Source organism: Macrotis lagotis, chromosome 1, assembly GCF_037893015.1.
Source record: "Macrotis lagotis isolate mMagLag1 chromosome 1, bilby.v1.9.chrom.fasta, whole genome shotgun sequence".
NCBI lineage: Eukaryota > Metazoa > Chordata > Mammalia > Peramelemorphia > Peramelidae > Macrotis > Macrotis lagotis.
The window spans coordinates 682,127,006-682,143,874 of record NC_133658.1 but is presented as its reverse complement, the minus strand read 5'-3'; the positions used below and the strand labels follow the sequence as shown (position 1 = coordinate 682,143,874).

Sequence of the window (16,869 nt, the reverse complement as noted above, 5' to 3'; positions counted from 1 at the left end):
CTCCATTCCAATTTGAATAGTTACTAAAAAAAAGTTTCAGAACCCATTTATATCAATATACCACCCTACAAATGTTTGTATTTACATGAACTTCTACATTACCTTCAAGACAAGTTTTAACAATCTACTGGGTCACCAAAATTTGCATAAACTTTTTCTACCTTCTGGTTATGAAAGGCATCACAATGGATGGAGATGAGAAGCGTGGTTTCAAGACCAGTCTCTGACAAATCCTGGCTATGTAGCCCTCTTAGTACCACCATGAGCACTACAAACACTACAAAAGTTGAAAACCTGTTGCCAATGTATTTTTGCAGTGAGCTACTTCAATTAAGTCACCAGTCCCAAAGGACTACCACACTACTGTCCTGGTTATTTATCACATTCTTGGAGCATTCAGTGACATCACTATATACATTCTATATAAATAGCATTTAATCAAAGTGAAAACATTCAAGGTACAGAGATCCCTAATCATAAATGTATCTGGCATGACTGCATTATGAGCCTCAATTAATCTAAGTCTAATGTGTTAAATAGTGAAAAATCAAAGCAAAATTAGACAAAGAATACACACACACACACACACACACACACACCCCCAGATGATCTCGGCACCTACCTGCATTACCTTCTGTTGAATTTCTTCTAGTTGAGTGCGCTTACTGCGCTGTCTACAAACTTCCTGATAACGGGTATATTGTTCTCGTAATGAATCTAGCAATTTCATGACTTGTGGCTGGGCAAGCAATTCATCATCCATTGGTGACCATGAAACTCCTCCATCTGAGCCATTAAATCGACGCTGTTGCAATTCAGACAATAATTCATGGCCTTTGAGAACAAAGAGAATAAAATAACAGCATAATTTTGGTTTTGTTCATTTTAATGAGCTTCTCAATAACAAAAATGTTATAATAGTCTAGAATTTGAGTCTTAATTTTTTTTGTGTATGCATGTATATGTATATAGCAAATATTTGTTTATTTATGACTTCAATACATCAATCAACATTCCACACTAATCCTTATATTGTAATGGCACTTAGTTATCAATCTATCCAACATATTCTTCAGACAAACTAATTTATCCCAAGACTCAATCAAGGTTCTTTTTCTTTATATTCTTACCATTGGTGATCTCATTTAATTACAAAGGTTCAGTGAAGGTCTTCAAACAGACAACATCCAAATTCATAAAGCTAAACTAACAGGATTATTTTCTTTTCCCAATTCCAGTACTGCTTTTCCTATTGTATACTGGACATCTCCACCTTGATATTTCTTCAGAAGCTCTAATCTAACACATCCAAAATAGAACTAATCAATTTTCCTCCTGAAATCTGCCCTTCCTCCAATCTTCCCTAATTATTTTGAAAGCACAATCACAAAATGACCTTTGCAGTTAGTTACAAATCCCCTTTTCCTCATAATTGCCAATTAGCTGCCAAATCATGTAGATTTTATCTCCATTATATTCCTCACAAATATTCTTATAGTTACTACCCTAGTGGGTCTTCATAACTTCTAGCAGTTTCTGAATGGGTCTCCCTCCTTCAAGTTTCTTTTTTTCCTCAAACTCAGCTAAAATAACATTTCTAAACCACAGAATTGATTATATTACTCCTTTTACCAAAAACTAAACCCTATATGCTGGAAAACACTCTTCAATCAGGCATATCTTCTACAATCTGGCTCCTGCCAGAACTCTCTCTGGGGACAAGAGTAATGGAGGAGGGTTGCTAATGTCCCATCAAATCTGAATTTGGGGTGTCTGTGATGCCATCAGTCTTAAAATACGGCTTCTGTGTCATTTTAACAGACATGGCTCTCTGTCCAAATGCTCTCCTAAATTTTAAATCTAATGACCTTTTCTCAGTCCTCATTATACTTGATTTTTCTACACTATTGAGACAATGACCATACTTCCTGAATGCCTTAACTTTCCAAATATTCTTCTTTCTTGATCCCATCATCCTTCTTCCTTATGGCTCTTTCTTCTTCCCTTCCCTCTCTTGGATTTTCCAATTTTTATTCATAAAACTATAAGATTTTCAACTTACCTGTTTGTAGAACAGTCTCAGGATCAACCGATGGAAGAAAGTTTAAATCCATGGATCTAATGATTACCAAAAATTTGAAAATAAAATTGATGCAACCAAAGAAAATAATTAGAACAGATAAAAACTCTGATATATGTATATTCATGGCTCTATTTACCAGAATTCTGTTCATTTCTAGAAAAAAAAGACCACTGGAGCTGATTAAATATTGGTAGCCATGGAAACAATATGATAACAATATGATAAATTAAAACTACAGTTGCCAGTGCATAACTGTGCTTATTTATGCTGGAAACAAGTTTAGTGTGTGTATAATACTAAAACTTACAAAGTGAATTAACATAATTCACTAAAGTATTTACCCTGTGAATACTATTTATGTTATTTATTTCAAAAAATGGAATTCTAATTCATTGATGAAATGATACTAAAATGGAATCATTATACCAGGGGACAAGCCAAACACTACTACTTGAAATAAATAATATCAAGGGTTTCTATTTGTAGTAGATACATAACTAGAGATAAAGAGCATCTTATGAGACTTCATTATATTTATAAATTAAATCCAAAAGATAGTAAATGAGACTGATTAGTGGCTTAAATCTTTCATATTGCCATATGATAAATTGCTGGTTACTAAAGCAATATGTATCCAAGAAAACTAGAGGAATCAACTTGCCTCCTTAAATGTTTAACCTTTATTCTGAGAAAAGGATTTGACTTCCACACTGAGAAAATTCAGAACATGCAAAGCTGTTAAGTTCAATGGAAACATGTTAAAATGATAAATCTGAGAAGTCATACTTTGATATGATTATTGAACACTTCAATCACATTCATAAAATGGCAAATTTTCCAAACTGAACTCTTGAATAGATTATATATATATATATTTTCCATTTTGAAAGAAGGATGTTCCACAAACTAAGTTTTAAAGTCATATCATGTTTTAGTTAGGTCATAATAATATTAAAATCTTTGATCCTTTACATATTCTTTCGTAGCACTCAAAAAGGTGGGAAAACATGTAACTTGCTTGTAATTAAAGAAACACACCTCTAAATAAAAATCTTATAATTCAACATATACTCATCATTACAAACAAAAGTAAATGCATAATTATTCATCAGAAATGGCTTTCAGGAAAAAAGAAAAATTTTACTTACAAAAAAAAGACTTATGCCTTCTCTTTGGTAAAGTTAATTTATTGTCAATTGAACAAAAGCTAATACAAAATCAGAACATTCTTCAAACTTGTCTACATTAACTAAATTACTTCATATTACTTATATTAACTCAGGACATATCTCATTCCAGATAAAACTAAGTTGAGCAATGTTGCATATAGAATAAAATTCATGCACATACCTTTCTTTCTCCTGCTGGTTTCCCTTATCACTTCCATTATTGATCAAAGCAAGCTCATCTAGTAAAGATGTAGAGTCTTTAGTAAACTTCTCAAAGACCTAAAATGTGACAAAAGACTTTTGTTAGAAACATCTTTTTAGGAAGTACACAAGACCTGGCAGTTTCTACTTATAAAATGGAGATCTTGGAATAAATATTCCAAAAGGCAAAAAAAGATATATGAGCTAGACCTGAGGTGAATAGGAACTTTAAAACATGGCACAAGAGTATAGAAAAATCTAAAAACGAGTTGTCTGATACTATGATGCTAGGATTCTATATAAGTGTCCCTCCAAAACTTTAATATCATCAAAAGTTACTTTACTTAGGAAGTTAAATAAGAAAAAAAGTGGTCCTAGAAGTGTATTGCTCTGCTATGAGGGTTTTAGGAAGAGGAAAAGAAATTATGGTAAAAAGAGGACTGTACTAGTGTAGAAGAAAGATACTGCCTACATGGAAATTGCTATTTCTTCTAATTGGGGTACATAGGAAGAAAAGTATACAAGATGAAGAAAAGGAAGAAGAGAGCAAGCACTGATTAAATACCTATTCTGTACTAGGCAGTGAAGTGTGCTATACATTTAAGTATTCTCTCATTTGAGTCTCCCAACAATCCTGGGATTCAGATGCTACTGTCATCCCCATTTTACAGTTGAGGACACTGAGGATGGCACAGGCTAAGGGATCTGGCCAGGCCTACACAGGTATTAAGTCTTCCTAACTCCAATCCAGTGTGCTCTCCACTTTGACATCTAGGGGAGTGGAAATCAGAGAAACCTCTCTTTTATCAGAAACAGACAAAAAAGGGTGGGGTGTTCTAGACAAACACAGTTTGTCTAGAAATATCAAACTGAACAAAGAAAAGCAGGGATTGGAGAGAGGCTGAAAAGGAAGGGTAATACTGAGGGGGATATAATCAAAAGTAAAACAAACTCCTAATTGGGGGGGTGCAGAACCAAGGGAAAGGAAGAGGAAGTGTGTGTGACTAGAATCTAAGGGATTATTTTAGGTGTGCCTTTTAGACATGTGGGAAATGGCCAACCATTTGGAAATGAGTAGAACTGGGGCAGCTAAGTGATGCAGTGAATAGAGCACCGCTCCTGAAGTCAGGAAGTCCTGAGTTCAAATCTGACATCAGACACTTAATAATTACCTAGCTGTGTGACCTTAGGCAAGTCACTTAACCCCATTGCCTTATCAAAAAAAAAATAAAAAAAAGAAATTAGTAGAACCAAGGAACAATTTAAACAATATATAATATACAATTTTTGAAAAAAATCTACATAGCATGAAGACATGTTTTGTGAAGGTATTAAAAGGGAAGAGATTTGTGCAAATGGTATTTATTCCAGAGTAGATCATACCTTTAAAGCAAAAAACATTTTAAAGACTTTCCTTCAACAGTCTCTCATCATGCAATTTTTTGCAATTTTTGCAAGATTTGCAAGAGATAATGCTGTATGACCCTATTATCATTAATATCAAGGATGACCTAAAATAGGTAAGTATGCTTATCAAAGATGTTCAATGTTAGAGAAAAAATGTTTTTTCTGCCATATTTTTTCATTTGCCAGATTTTTTTCCAGAAAATATTGCAATGATTCTAAAATTCCCTTTAATATTACAGAATTCACTAAATTGAAGTCAAAAACTTTGTTCTAGTTACCCATACAGGAAAACCAAATGGATGAAGGATGTCTATTATTCAGTATGTAGTTGAATAAACAATTCATATAAAGCTCATCCCTTTAATATCTCTACTATGGAGTGGAACTGGAAAATGAGTTGGGTCCAAAAGACAAGGAGGAAGCTAGATTTGTTTCCCTCTGGAAACTTCTCTACATTTTTCTGGTATTGTTTTATGAAATACTACCATCTCCCAAAAACTGAAATTGAAGATAACAGGAATTGAAGGTCATTTCCACAGCAAAAAAAGAGGGATATGAGAAGTATTATTATAAACAACGAATTATGAAGGATGTCACTAAAGACATGTATGAGAAAAAAGGAGTAAAAATGATTATACAGTGTCAATATGTGGTACATTCTGTGTGCTCTACTGGCTCTCCTCAAAAAGAAACAAGGAAGAACATGTTGGATGTTCTCACTATGATAAACTTATGGGAGAGCATAGGAAAAAAAACAGAGAATGGGCAAGTATTTGGAAGAAAATACCCTCATCAAAGAGAGGAGAGGTATATTTGAATATCTTGATAAAGTTTTTTTATTTTACCTACATTCAGAATTGTAAGATATGGCTTCTTGTGAAACCAGATAATAATCAGAAGCCAGGTAACTGTGGTTAGCAAAAATCATAAAAAGAATCAGAAAAATTAAAGATTTCAGAATATGATTATAATGGAGTTTGAAAATCTAGTTTCATATCCAAGCTCTACCACTTACTTACTTGTGTGATCCTGGGAAATGCCTAATATAGTTCTATCTCATGCTAAGCCAACACTGTGATTCTAATGTGCACTTCTTTTTGATAAATGTGACTATTAGCGGCTTAAAATAGCTAAGTTCATACCTAGCTGAACAAACTAGAACTAAATAAAAATACCTGAAAGATTAATAGTAGTTAGCAAAGCACAAGCAAGTAAAGGAGGCAAAAATTTAAAGGCAGCATCCTCAGATGTCTCTTTCATGATCTGGATCTGCTAAGTAGCAGTGGCAGGGAAACAGCATAAACAGGTTCACAGGCTCACAGGATTCCAGTTTTAAAGTTGGAAAGGGCCTATCAGAAATCATCAAATTCAATCCCCTTATTTTTAGCATGAGTATTTGCCTAAGGTCATAAAGGACAAGTAAAGAGTTGGAATCTGAAAGGTTTTGAAAAGACCTAACACCATTTCTTAAGTAAATGTATTGAAGAGAATAAAAAGTTCCAGGGTGGCTTAGGTGACTAAGTGGATAGAGCACCAACCCTGGAGTCAGGAATACCTGAGTTCAAATCTGGTCTCAGACAATTAATAATTACCTAGCTGTGTGGCCTTGGGCAAGCCACTTAACCCCATTTGCCCTGCAAAAAAAACCTAAAAAAAGAAAAACAGTTCAGAGACAAGATGGAGGAAGCTGTCCAGGAGGGAAGAAACAAACATTCTGAGAAGGTTAAAGAAAACTGAATTGAGTGCTAAAGAAAATGGGAGATCGTGCCATAGAAAAGGGAAGAAGAACTAATCGATCAATGGAGCTAGGTAATAGGTATGACTCTTCCCACTGCAGGTGAATCCAGATGTTCATTAAGTTTAGAAAATTCCATACTCCATGAAACAGGAGGATTTTCAAGGTACTATCAGGCATGAGAAACTACTGGCCACAGGAGGAAAAAATAAAAAAGGCAGGGTGGATAAGGACTTTCTATTTGAAAGGAATGGAGTATTCCCACATGCAAACCTGTCCGGACCAATCAAGAGGTAAGCTGTCATCCCAAAGTATGTGTCTAACTCATTACTGGGAGCCTGAAAAGACTACTGACTAAACCCTTCTTCTGATTGCTTTTGAAGAACTGATAATGCAAGAAGAAATCTGGAATAAATCTCTAGTGGCATTTTGATTCCAGATGAGAAACACAAATAGTAAGATCTTGAAAGCCTAGTAAGAATTTTACATTGTATAGTTTTTAACAAGTTGTAAAAATCACATTAATGCCAATTACTATCATTGTTAAGCTGTTACACTTCCCAAACACCTATTCCCCACCCCATTTTATTGAGAAAGACACTCCTGTGTTTTCCTTTAATTAAATTCAAATTTTAAAATTATCACAAATTATACAATATTGATATATAACAAAATTTTATCATCATTCTAATATACTAACCAGTCTCTTATTTAGCCAATCCATGTGATCATAGGTAAGACTTCCACCAAAATCTTCTGTTAACTGGCATGGCTCAATATATCGAGTTAATTTGTTAGCTGACACTAAAATAACCTGTAAAGATAGACAATAATTGTTATTTTATAAACATCACAATATAAATATTTAATTACATCAACAAAATAGTTACATTATTAATAACTGGTTCTAATATGATTGTAATATATCAGTCTACTTGATTGATAAATAGCATCCTACAAGCTTTGATTAACTTTCAAAACTGTACCTATCCTACCATTTTCAATATCATATTTCTAAAACTATGTAAATAGCTATGTTGATAGAACCTAGTTCTACTTTTTACTGTAACTAGCAATTATGTATTCATAAAAAGGAATTATTCTCTAATGTATTCTAATTATTATCTGATAAGAAATTTCTGATATTAAAACCAACTGTGAGAATGTCAGAAAAATATACGTACAACAAATATGGCCAAAAAAACTAATTTCAATGTATTACTGTTCCACATGCTGGCCCCCACTGCATATTCCTCACACACGTGTTCACCTACTGAAGAAATGCCCTCTATTTAAATATACTTCTGTTTAAATACATAAATATGCAACAGATCTTCTATTTAAATATAAACTCATGTGGTTTATTTTTTGAAAATCATTTACAAATTAGATATACAATGAGAAACAATATTTGTAAAACTGCAAATTATACATGTTAAAAAACAATTTTCCTAATCTAACCACTTGCAAAATGTTACAAATTCTGAGAGTATTCTATAAACAAGTCTAAAAGTTATTCTGGTTCTTCAATTATACCATTTACATATATATATATATTTTTTTTTTAAATAGCATCATATGTTAAAATTGTATTTAGTTTTTTCTACCTTTAGCAGTTAAGTATGAAATTTATGCATAAATTTTTCAAATGACAACTTAAAAGTTACTTTTAACTATGGTTACTCTACTATATCTCAATTGGTCCAGAATAGGCAAAAACTGGGAGTTAATTTAGGATTAAAAGCTCAATAGAAAATTGGTTTTCTATAAGCAAGGTTTTAAAACTATCCTCGTGACTTTTGTTCTGGGATATGGCTCAAAATATCATCATCATCATTATTATGTCATCATTATATCTTCTTTTGATTACTCCTATAAACCTTTCACACAGCAAGCACTTAATAAATGGAATAAAACTGCTTAAGTGTTATTATAAATTACTAATAATCATTTTTACTATGAAATAATTCAGTAAATGAAGCTCTTTTAGATGGAAATATTGCACATCCATTTAAAACCCAGATCAAATGCCATCTCTTCCTGTTTTCTCTTTTCACTACTGGAATGAAACTATGTAATAGAGCACTTGACTGGGCAAAATCACAATATTCTTTTAAAAATATATCCTTTTCTTTAACCTCTTGTGGAATGTAACACTATGGATTCACCCCTATTTTTGGTGGCATCAATTTGGTGTGAAAGATAAAAATGCCAGACTTGGGAGTCAGAAAGACCTGAGTTTGAATCTTAATACTACCAGATGGTCAATGGGAGAACCATATGAAATAATCTATGTAGGATATCTGCAAACCTTAAAACATTATGTAAATATTAACTATTATTACTTTAATAATTCATACCCCTTCATCTCTTGGTTTCCATGACACAGTACTTTCATCCTTCCACCTTTCCTGCCCTCTTCTTTATCTGGTCCAACAAACAAGGGAATGTTTCTAGGACTGCTCCTTCTTTCTTCTCCCTCTACAAGTTTCCTTGGAAGTTTAATCCATTTACAAGGATTCAAATATCGAATATAGATTATTTCCAAGCCACAATCCCCCACAGCTCAAGCTGGATTTTTTTGTCTTCTTCACATCTCCACATAGCTGTCAGGTTGATACCTGGAGTTCACTAAGCCCTAATGCTACATTTCCTTCTAACTTCCTCTCTGTTTTTAATAGCACCAGGATTCAAGTAGTGTCTCAAATTTGAAACCTAAAAGTACTTTTGACTTTTCCTTCCTCCCTATCCCTAACACATCCAACCAGCAATAATTTAGTATAATGGCTTAGATTCTTCTATTGCTGTTGTTCAGTCAACTCAGTTGTGTCTGACTCTTTGTAACCCCATTTGGGGTTTTCTTGACAAAGACATTAAAGTAATTTGCCATTTCCTTTTCCAACTCATTTTACAGATGAGGAAACCAAGGCAGACAGGGTTAAGTGACTTGCCCAGGGTTATACAGCTAGTAAGTGTATGAGATTGTATTTGAACTCAGCAAGATGAGTCTTTCTGACTCCAGGGGTCCAGTATTCTATTCACTATGTCATCTAGCTGCCTGGTGGATACTTCCACAATCTTTATTTGGTCCGCCTACTTCAATCTATCCAACCTCTAATACATTCCTAAGTGATCCTGTTACACCCCTCCTACTCAAAAACCTTTTACTAGATTCTCATTATGTATTGAAAAAGCATGAACTCTTGACTGCAGCACTCGAGGAACTCAACTACATGGACACCACCTACCCTGATCAATTCCACCTCAGAGCAATTCCTTCCATACACATAATGTTTTAACCACACTGAGATCTCTTCTCTATCCCTTGTTCCTACAAAGCCTTCTTTGCCTTACTCTTCTAACTCTTTCTCATCACCCCAAGTGAAAATGACCTCTGTCTCTTCAAATTTCTTTTTGTTTTTTTGTTTTTTTAATTGATATTTTATTTTCCCAAATACATGTTATCAAAGTTTTACAATATTCATCCATATGCCTATGTCTAAAATTACCTTCCACCCCTCCCCCTCCCCTCAACAGCAAACAGGTTAATAGTGTACATACCCATTTGTGTTAAACATGTTTACAGATTAGTTATTATCAATATGAGGAATTAGGATTAAGGGAAAGAAATAAATAAGAGATATTTTTTAAAAAGTGAATGTAGTATTTATCATATCCTGAAGGATTTTTTTTGTTCGTTTTGTTTTTTTTCCCTCTGGATGGGATAGAATTGTCCACAGCTGGTCTGATAGGGTTGTCCCAGCTCTCTGAACTGCTGAGAGGAGCTGCTTCCATCAAGGTTGATCTTCTGACAATGTTGTTGTTAATGTGTATAATGTTCTCTTGATTCTGCTCCCTTCACTCAGCATCAATTCCTGTAATTCATTCCATGCTGCTCTGGAGTCTAACCATTATGATTTCTTATAAGAACAATGGTATTCCATAATTCTCATATACCATAACTTATTCAACCATTCCCCAATTGATGAGCATCCCCTCAATTTCCAAATCTTTGCCCCTAAAAAAGAGCTGCTACAAATATTTTGGAACCTGTAGGACTTTTCCCATTTTTTTATGATTTATTCTGGTTATAGGTCTAGAATTGGAAATGCTGGGTCAAAGGGAATGAACACTTTTATTGCTCTTTTGGCATAGTTCCATATTGCTCTCCAGAAAGGCTGGATCCATTCACAACTCCACCAGCAATGCATCAATGTCCCAATCCTCCCACAACCTCTCCAACATTGATCATTTTCCCTTTTTAAACAATCTGGTGTGAGATGATATCTCATAGCTGTTTTAATTGCATTCTCTAATAAGTAATGATTTGGAGCATTTTTTCATATGGTTATGTATAGCTTTAATTTCTTCATTTGAAAACTGTCTATTTTGCATGAACTGATGCTGAGCAAGATGAACAGAACCAGAAGAACACTATACAGAGCACAGCAACATGGGGATGATGATCAACCTTATTGGACTTGCTCATTTCATCAATGCAATAATCAGGGACAATTTTGGAGTACCCACGATGGAAAATACACCTATATCCAGAGAGAGAACTGTGTAGTTTAAACAAAGACCAAAGTCTATTACCTTCAATTTTTTTTAAAAAATGTCTTATGTACTACATAATTTTGCTATCTCTAATATTTTATTTTCTCTTCAAGGATATGATTTCTCTCTCAACACACTCAATTTTGATCAATGTATAGCATGGAAACAACGTGAAGATTATCAGACTGACTTCGTGGGGGGTTGGGGGAGGAAAGGGAGGGTGGGGGAAATTGTAAAATTCAAAATCTTACAAAAATGTTAGAAACTATTATTGTATATAATTGGAAAACATAAAATATGAATAAAAACTGTCTGTTCATATCCTTTGACTATCAATTGGGGAATGACTTGCAACATTTTAAATTTATGCAGTTTTTTCTATATTTTAAAATCAAATTTCTTATAATTCTTAATCTGGACTGTTTCTTTGTACCTGTCACAATCCTTTCCTATATTCCAATTATTTATTTACTTGTTCTTGGCAGGATTATACTATTAGAGGCAGTTTTCAGATGAAGATATTAAAACTATCTATAGCCATATGAAAAAATTCTTCAAGTCATTATTAATTAGAGAAATACACATTAAAACAATTCTGAGGAACAACCTCATACTTCAAACTGGTTAAAATGACAAAAAAGGAAAATGATTAATATTGGAGAGAATATGGGAAAACTGGACTCTAAAGCACTGTTTGCAGAGTTGTGGACGGATGCAACCATTCTGGAGAGCAATTTGTAACTATGCCCAAAGGGCTATAAAACTGTGCATAACCTTTGATCCAGCAATATCATTACAAGGTCGTCTATATACCAAAGAGATTATTAAAAAAGGGGAAAGAGGGGCAGCTAGGGATGCAGTGGATAGAGTACTAGCCCTGGAGTCAGGAGTACCTAACTTCAAATCCGGCCTCAGACACTTAATAATTACCTAGCTGTGTGGCCTTGGGCAAGTTTTGCCTTGCAAAAACTTAAAAAAAGGCGGGGGGGGGGGGGGGGGGGGAGATCCACATAGATAAAAATATTTATAGCAACTCTTTTGTAGAGGCAATGAATTGGAAATTGAGGTGATGCCCATCAGTTGGGGAATGGCTGAGCAAGCTAAAAGGTATATGATATTATGAAATACTATTGTTCTGTAAGAAATCAACTTTAGGAAAGCATAAAAAGATTTACATGAACTGATGCTGAATGAAGTGAGCAGAACCATAAAACATTGTTCACATTAACAACAAAACTGTAAGATGATCAACTATGATGGATGCAGCTCCTCTCAGCAGTTCAGTGATTAAGGACGATCCTGATAGATCCCCTATGGAAAATGCCATCCACATCCAGAGAAAAACTATGCAAACTTCTGAATTCAGAGCAAAACAGTTTGTTTGTTTTTGTTTTTTTTTCCCATGGTTTCCCCCCCCACTTAGTTCTAATTTCTCTTTCACAACATGACTAACACGAAAATATGATAAACACTATTGTTCAACATCATGGGAAGGGAGGAGGGAAAGGAGGATGGTAGAAAAATAAAGTTGCAAATTGATGAATGCTAAAACTACCTTGACATATAATTGAAACATTAAATTAAAAACAATAAAGTAAGCAGAACCAAAAATGACTGAAAAAATATCAATAAAGCTTATTTCTAAAAATTCGTTATTTTTAACATTCATTAAAAAATTCTCTCCCTCTCGCCCATTCCCATCCATTATTAAGACAAGAAATATGATGTCAATTATGTGAAATCATGCAAAATATTTCCAAATTAGCTTTGTTACCAAAAATAGCAAGAAAAATAAAGTGGGGGGGGGGCAGAAAAAGAAATCATGAATAGCCTGATTTCAGAAAAGCCTGGAAAGACTTGCATGAACTGAAGCTGAGTGAAGTGAGCAGAATCAAGAGAACATCATACATATTAACAGTAACATAGCAAAATGATGAACTATGATGAATGCAGTTCCTTTCAGCAGTTCAGTGATCAAGGACAATCCTGAGAGATCTGTTACAGAAAATGCAATACACATCCTGAGAAAAAACTATGAATTCTGAATGCAAAGCAGAGAATACTATATTCACTTTTTTTAAACTTCTTTTATGTTATTTCTCTTTCATTGTTTTTGCCCCTTAGTTCTAATTCTTCTTTTACAATATGACTAAAATGAACATATGTTAAATATGATTGTACATGTACAACCTATATCAGACTGTTTACTGCCATGAGGGAGGGGTATGGAAGGGAGGGTGGGTAGAAAAATGTGGAACTCAAAAACTTGCCAAAGTTGGAAAAATGTGGAACTCAAAAACTTGCCAAAGTTGGAAAATATAAAATAAAACAAACAAATAAATAAATAAATGAAAATAAGAAGATTTGTGGGGAAAAAATTATACTGTTAATTCCCTGATGAAAGGGCCAGTGTATCTATATTAGTAGGCTGAGTATTTTTAGCAGACATAAGTAAACTGAATTGAATAGTTTTGAATTTAAAAGCATAAATAAAGTGATATCCAACATAATTAGCTTGTCTTAACACTTAATCTGTGAATGACAATCAAAGAATTTTAATTCAGATTCAGAAAATGTGCTTTTATCCTCTACAGAATCTCATTACCTTTGTATTGGATAGGTTTCTTAACAAGTTTATCAATCTACTTGTGAAATTGAGTATCATATATTCCCAATAAATAACCTCCCTGGAACACTATCCTTTTTTTGAAAAAAAAATCTATAAAAAAGAAAAAGTAGCTTGAAATATTTGACCTTTCCAGTTTTACTGTGCTTGGCATGATTCTAGTTTATTTTTTAAATGATCTACTTTTGTGAGAGAGCACCCTCTTGTGTTGTAGTTATTATCACTTTTAAAGCTATTACATTCACTCCTCCCTTTCTCATTGATATGGAATACTAAGAAACCAAAGAAAAGAGACTTATATGCAGATGATATTTTTTGTATTTGTAACCCCAGGCCCACCACAGTGGGTACTTAATGCTTGTTGATTTGACTGCTTATCAAATTGTTCTTTTCTTTAAAATATGGCAAGAAATTATTGCTAGCTATCATTAATAGAGGATTTTCACAGGTCTCTTGCTTTTCCTTTCTCTATCAAGTCTATATTTGATTTAGCTACCATATGCACAAAGTAAGAAGAGGAATATAAACAGTAAAACCCAAATAGATATATTTCAGGTGTTAATCTTTGGGTCATGGGAGATATTAATTATCAGTCAATAAGCATTAATTAGGCACCTACTATGATTCTGTGCACCAGGATACAAAGTGAGGTCAAAGACGGGCCCTGCCCTTGGGGAGTTAACAATCTAATGGGGGAGACAACAAACAAACTATGTATAAACAAATTATATTTGAGATAAATCAGAAATAATAAACAGAGAGAGGTAAGGTACTGAAGGTAAATGAATTGGAAAAGACTTTCTAAAGATGTTATGTTTAATTGGGACTTAAAAGAGTCAGGGAAGTCAGCAGGGGAAGATTAAAAGGGAAAGTATTCCACAATGACAGCCACAGAAATGTTGGGGAAGAATTGGGGGGGGGGGGGGGCTGGAGGAGAAGGAGTAAGAAGACTAAAAAGTTGGAGGAAACAGGAGAAGCTATAAAGGCCTCAAACACAATAGGAGGCTGTCTAAGGGAGCCACAGCAGTATAATGAGTAAGAAAGTTGGCCCTGTTCAATCTGCATTTAAGAAAATGACTTCTGAGGCTAACTGGAGAATTAACTGGAGGCTACTGCAATAATCCAGACCTGAGGGGGTGCACCAGGATGATGGCACATTTAGAGAAAGGGGGAAGAATGAGAAGTTGCTAGGGTCTGAGAGAATAGCGGGACCCTGGAGTATCAGAGAAGTTTGGAATAGGGAAAGTTTAGCAGAAAAGACAATTCAATTCTGGACAGAGTGAGTTTAAGAGGTAGAGTTTGAAGGACAGCAGAAACGTTAAGGCTGAATAAGTAGATCTAAGAATCATCAAAATTGAGGTAATTACTTTCATGAGAACTGACGAAATCTCTAAGCAAATACAAGATGTAGAAAAAGCAGCTCAGGACAGAGACTTGGGGAGACTGGATCTGGCAATTAAGAGATCATTGGTCTCTCTGAAGAGAGTAGCTTGAGGAAATAATGGGTAGTCACAGGGAAGTAAAAGAGAGCAGAAGCGGAGGCACCTGTTGTGAATGGCTTCTCAAGAAGTTCAGCCACAAAGGGCAGAAGAGATCTGGTGTTCATTTGTGCAGATGTATGTTAGTTAGGATGAGTCGAGTGAGGGTTTTTTAAGGATAAGGAAAATATAGGCATGTTTTCAGGCAGTAAGGAAGCAGTCAGCAGGTACAAAGAATTGCTAGGCTGAAGATAAGAGTGGGAAAGACAGGAAGAGGCAAACTTAGCAGAGAGGATGGAATGGGATTGCTTATGCAGATAGAAAGGTTTTCTTTGTGTGAGATACAGGTGAAGGAGATGGTAACAGAAGGTGGCTTAGTAACATGAGATGAGGAGGAGGAGAGAAGAGAAAGTTCTTGGTGAACAGCCTAAACTTTTTAATGTGAAACATGAACTGAGAAGGAGGAATGAAAATTTTAGAAAGAACCATGCTGGAGAATGGGATAGTTGATAAGGGATACATAGAAGAATCAACTAGCAGCACCCTGATAAGGTTATATAATATAAAACAGAAGCAGATCCTGGTAGAATGATCGTGTGATTTTTCTCTACTTTCTTCAGTAGCACATGTGTAAGAATGAAGACAGTGGAAGGTGGGATCCAAGGCTGAAGTTTGGCACTGCACATGAATGTAATGGATTATTGTGCTGTAAGAAATGGTAAGCAAGATGATTTCAAAAAGCCTGGAAAGACTTACATGAGCTGATGCATACTGCCAGAATGATGACCTAGGAAAAAACTGAGGTGTCAAAAGACTGGAGGTCATGGTTTGGTCAAAGAGGAATTTGATAGTGAAAGGCAGAGGGAAGGATAGAAAGTCAAGAATATGATCACATATGGAAATCTTCTAAAGTTCTGAATATGAAATTGGTGCATTCGTGGATAATAGCAAAATTAAGGGTATGACCACCTGTGTGTATGTGTGTGTACATATATATTTTATATGCATTCATATCTCACATGTAACCTTGCCTCAAAGATTGAACATCTTTTAAATAGTGGTCACATAACCCTGGGCTAGTGATTTAATCTCACAGTACTCTAGGCAACTCTCTAAGATTATAAAGTTGCAACAAAGGTATAGCTCTGAATTGGTAGTGGGTAGTTTCCTCACTTGGGAGATTCCCTATACCAATATAATTATAAGTTCAATCTCTATCCTACACAAATACACATACTTTTGTTTTTTTTTTAAAAGCATAATGCTGAGTTGCCTAATTGTAACAACCATAAATTATTTGTGTTTTGTGGATATACTATGTAAAACTTTCCTACACTACACAGAAAAAGGCTGAAAGTGTTGAATTTACTGCTAGGCTCTTTATCCAAAAGACATTTTTTTTTAAATGGAAAAGTACCTATTTGTACAAAAATATTTATAGCAGCTCTTTTTGGAGTGGCTAAGGACTAGAAATCAAAGGAATGCTTATCAATTGGAGAATGGCTAAATAAGCTATGTTATTTGAATGTAATGGATTATTAAGCTGTAAGAAATGGTAAGCAAGATGATTTCAAAAAACCTGGAAAGACTTACATGAGCTGATACATAGTGAA

General features: G+C 34.4%; 1 protein-coding gene across 19 annotated transcripts in view; it reads right to left on the bottom strand.

Moving 5' to 3' along the window:
• SESTD1 (SEC14 and spectrin domain containing 1) overlaps positions 1-16,869 on the bottom strand; it is a 141,735-nt gene that overhangs the window by 33,242 nt on the left and 91,624 nt on the right. For 18 of the 19 annotated variants that reach the window (XR_012474242.1, XM_074215598.1, XM_074215599.1 and 15 more), the window contains 4 exons: positions 7,296-7,409; positions 3,434-3,531; positions 2,063-2,118; positions 623-834 (listed from right to left, as the gene is read on the bottom strand). Coding sequence is in view for 18 of the 19 variants with exons in the window: in XM_074215598.1 (XP_074071699.1) it covers positions 623-834; positions 2,063-2,118; positions 3,434-3,531; positions 7,296-7,409 (480 nt within the window). In the remaining variant the exon portion in view is untranslated. The remainder of the gene's footprint in view (positions 1-622; positions 835-2,062; positions 2,119-3,433; positions 3,532-7,295; positions 7,410-16,869) is intronic. The other variant, XM_074215584.1, reaches the window with a different exon arrangement.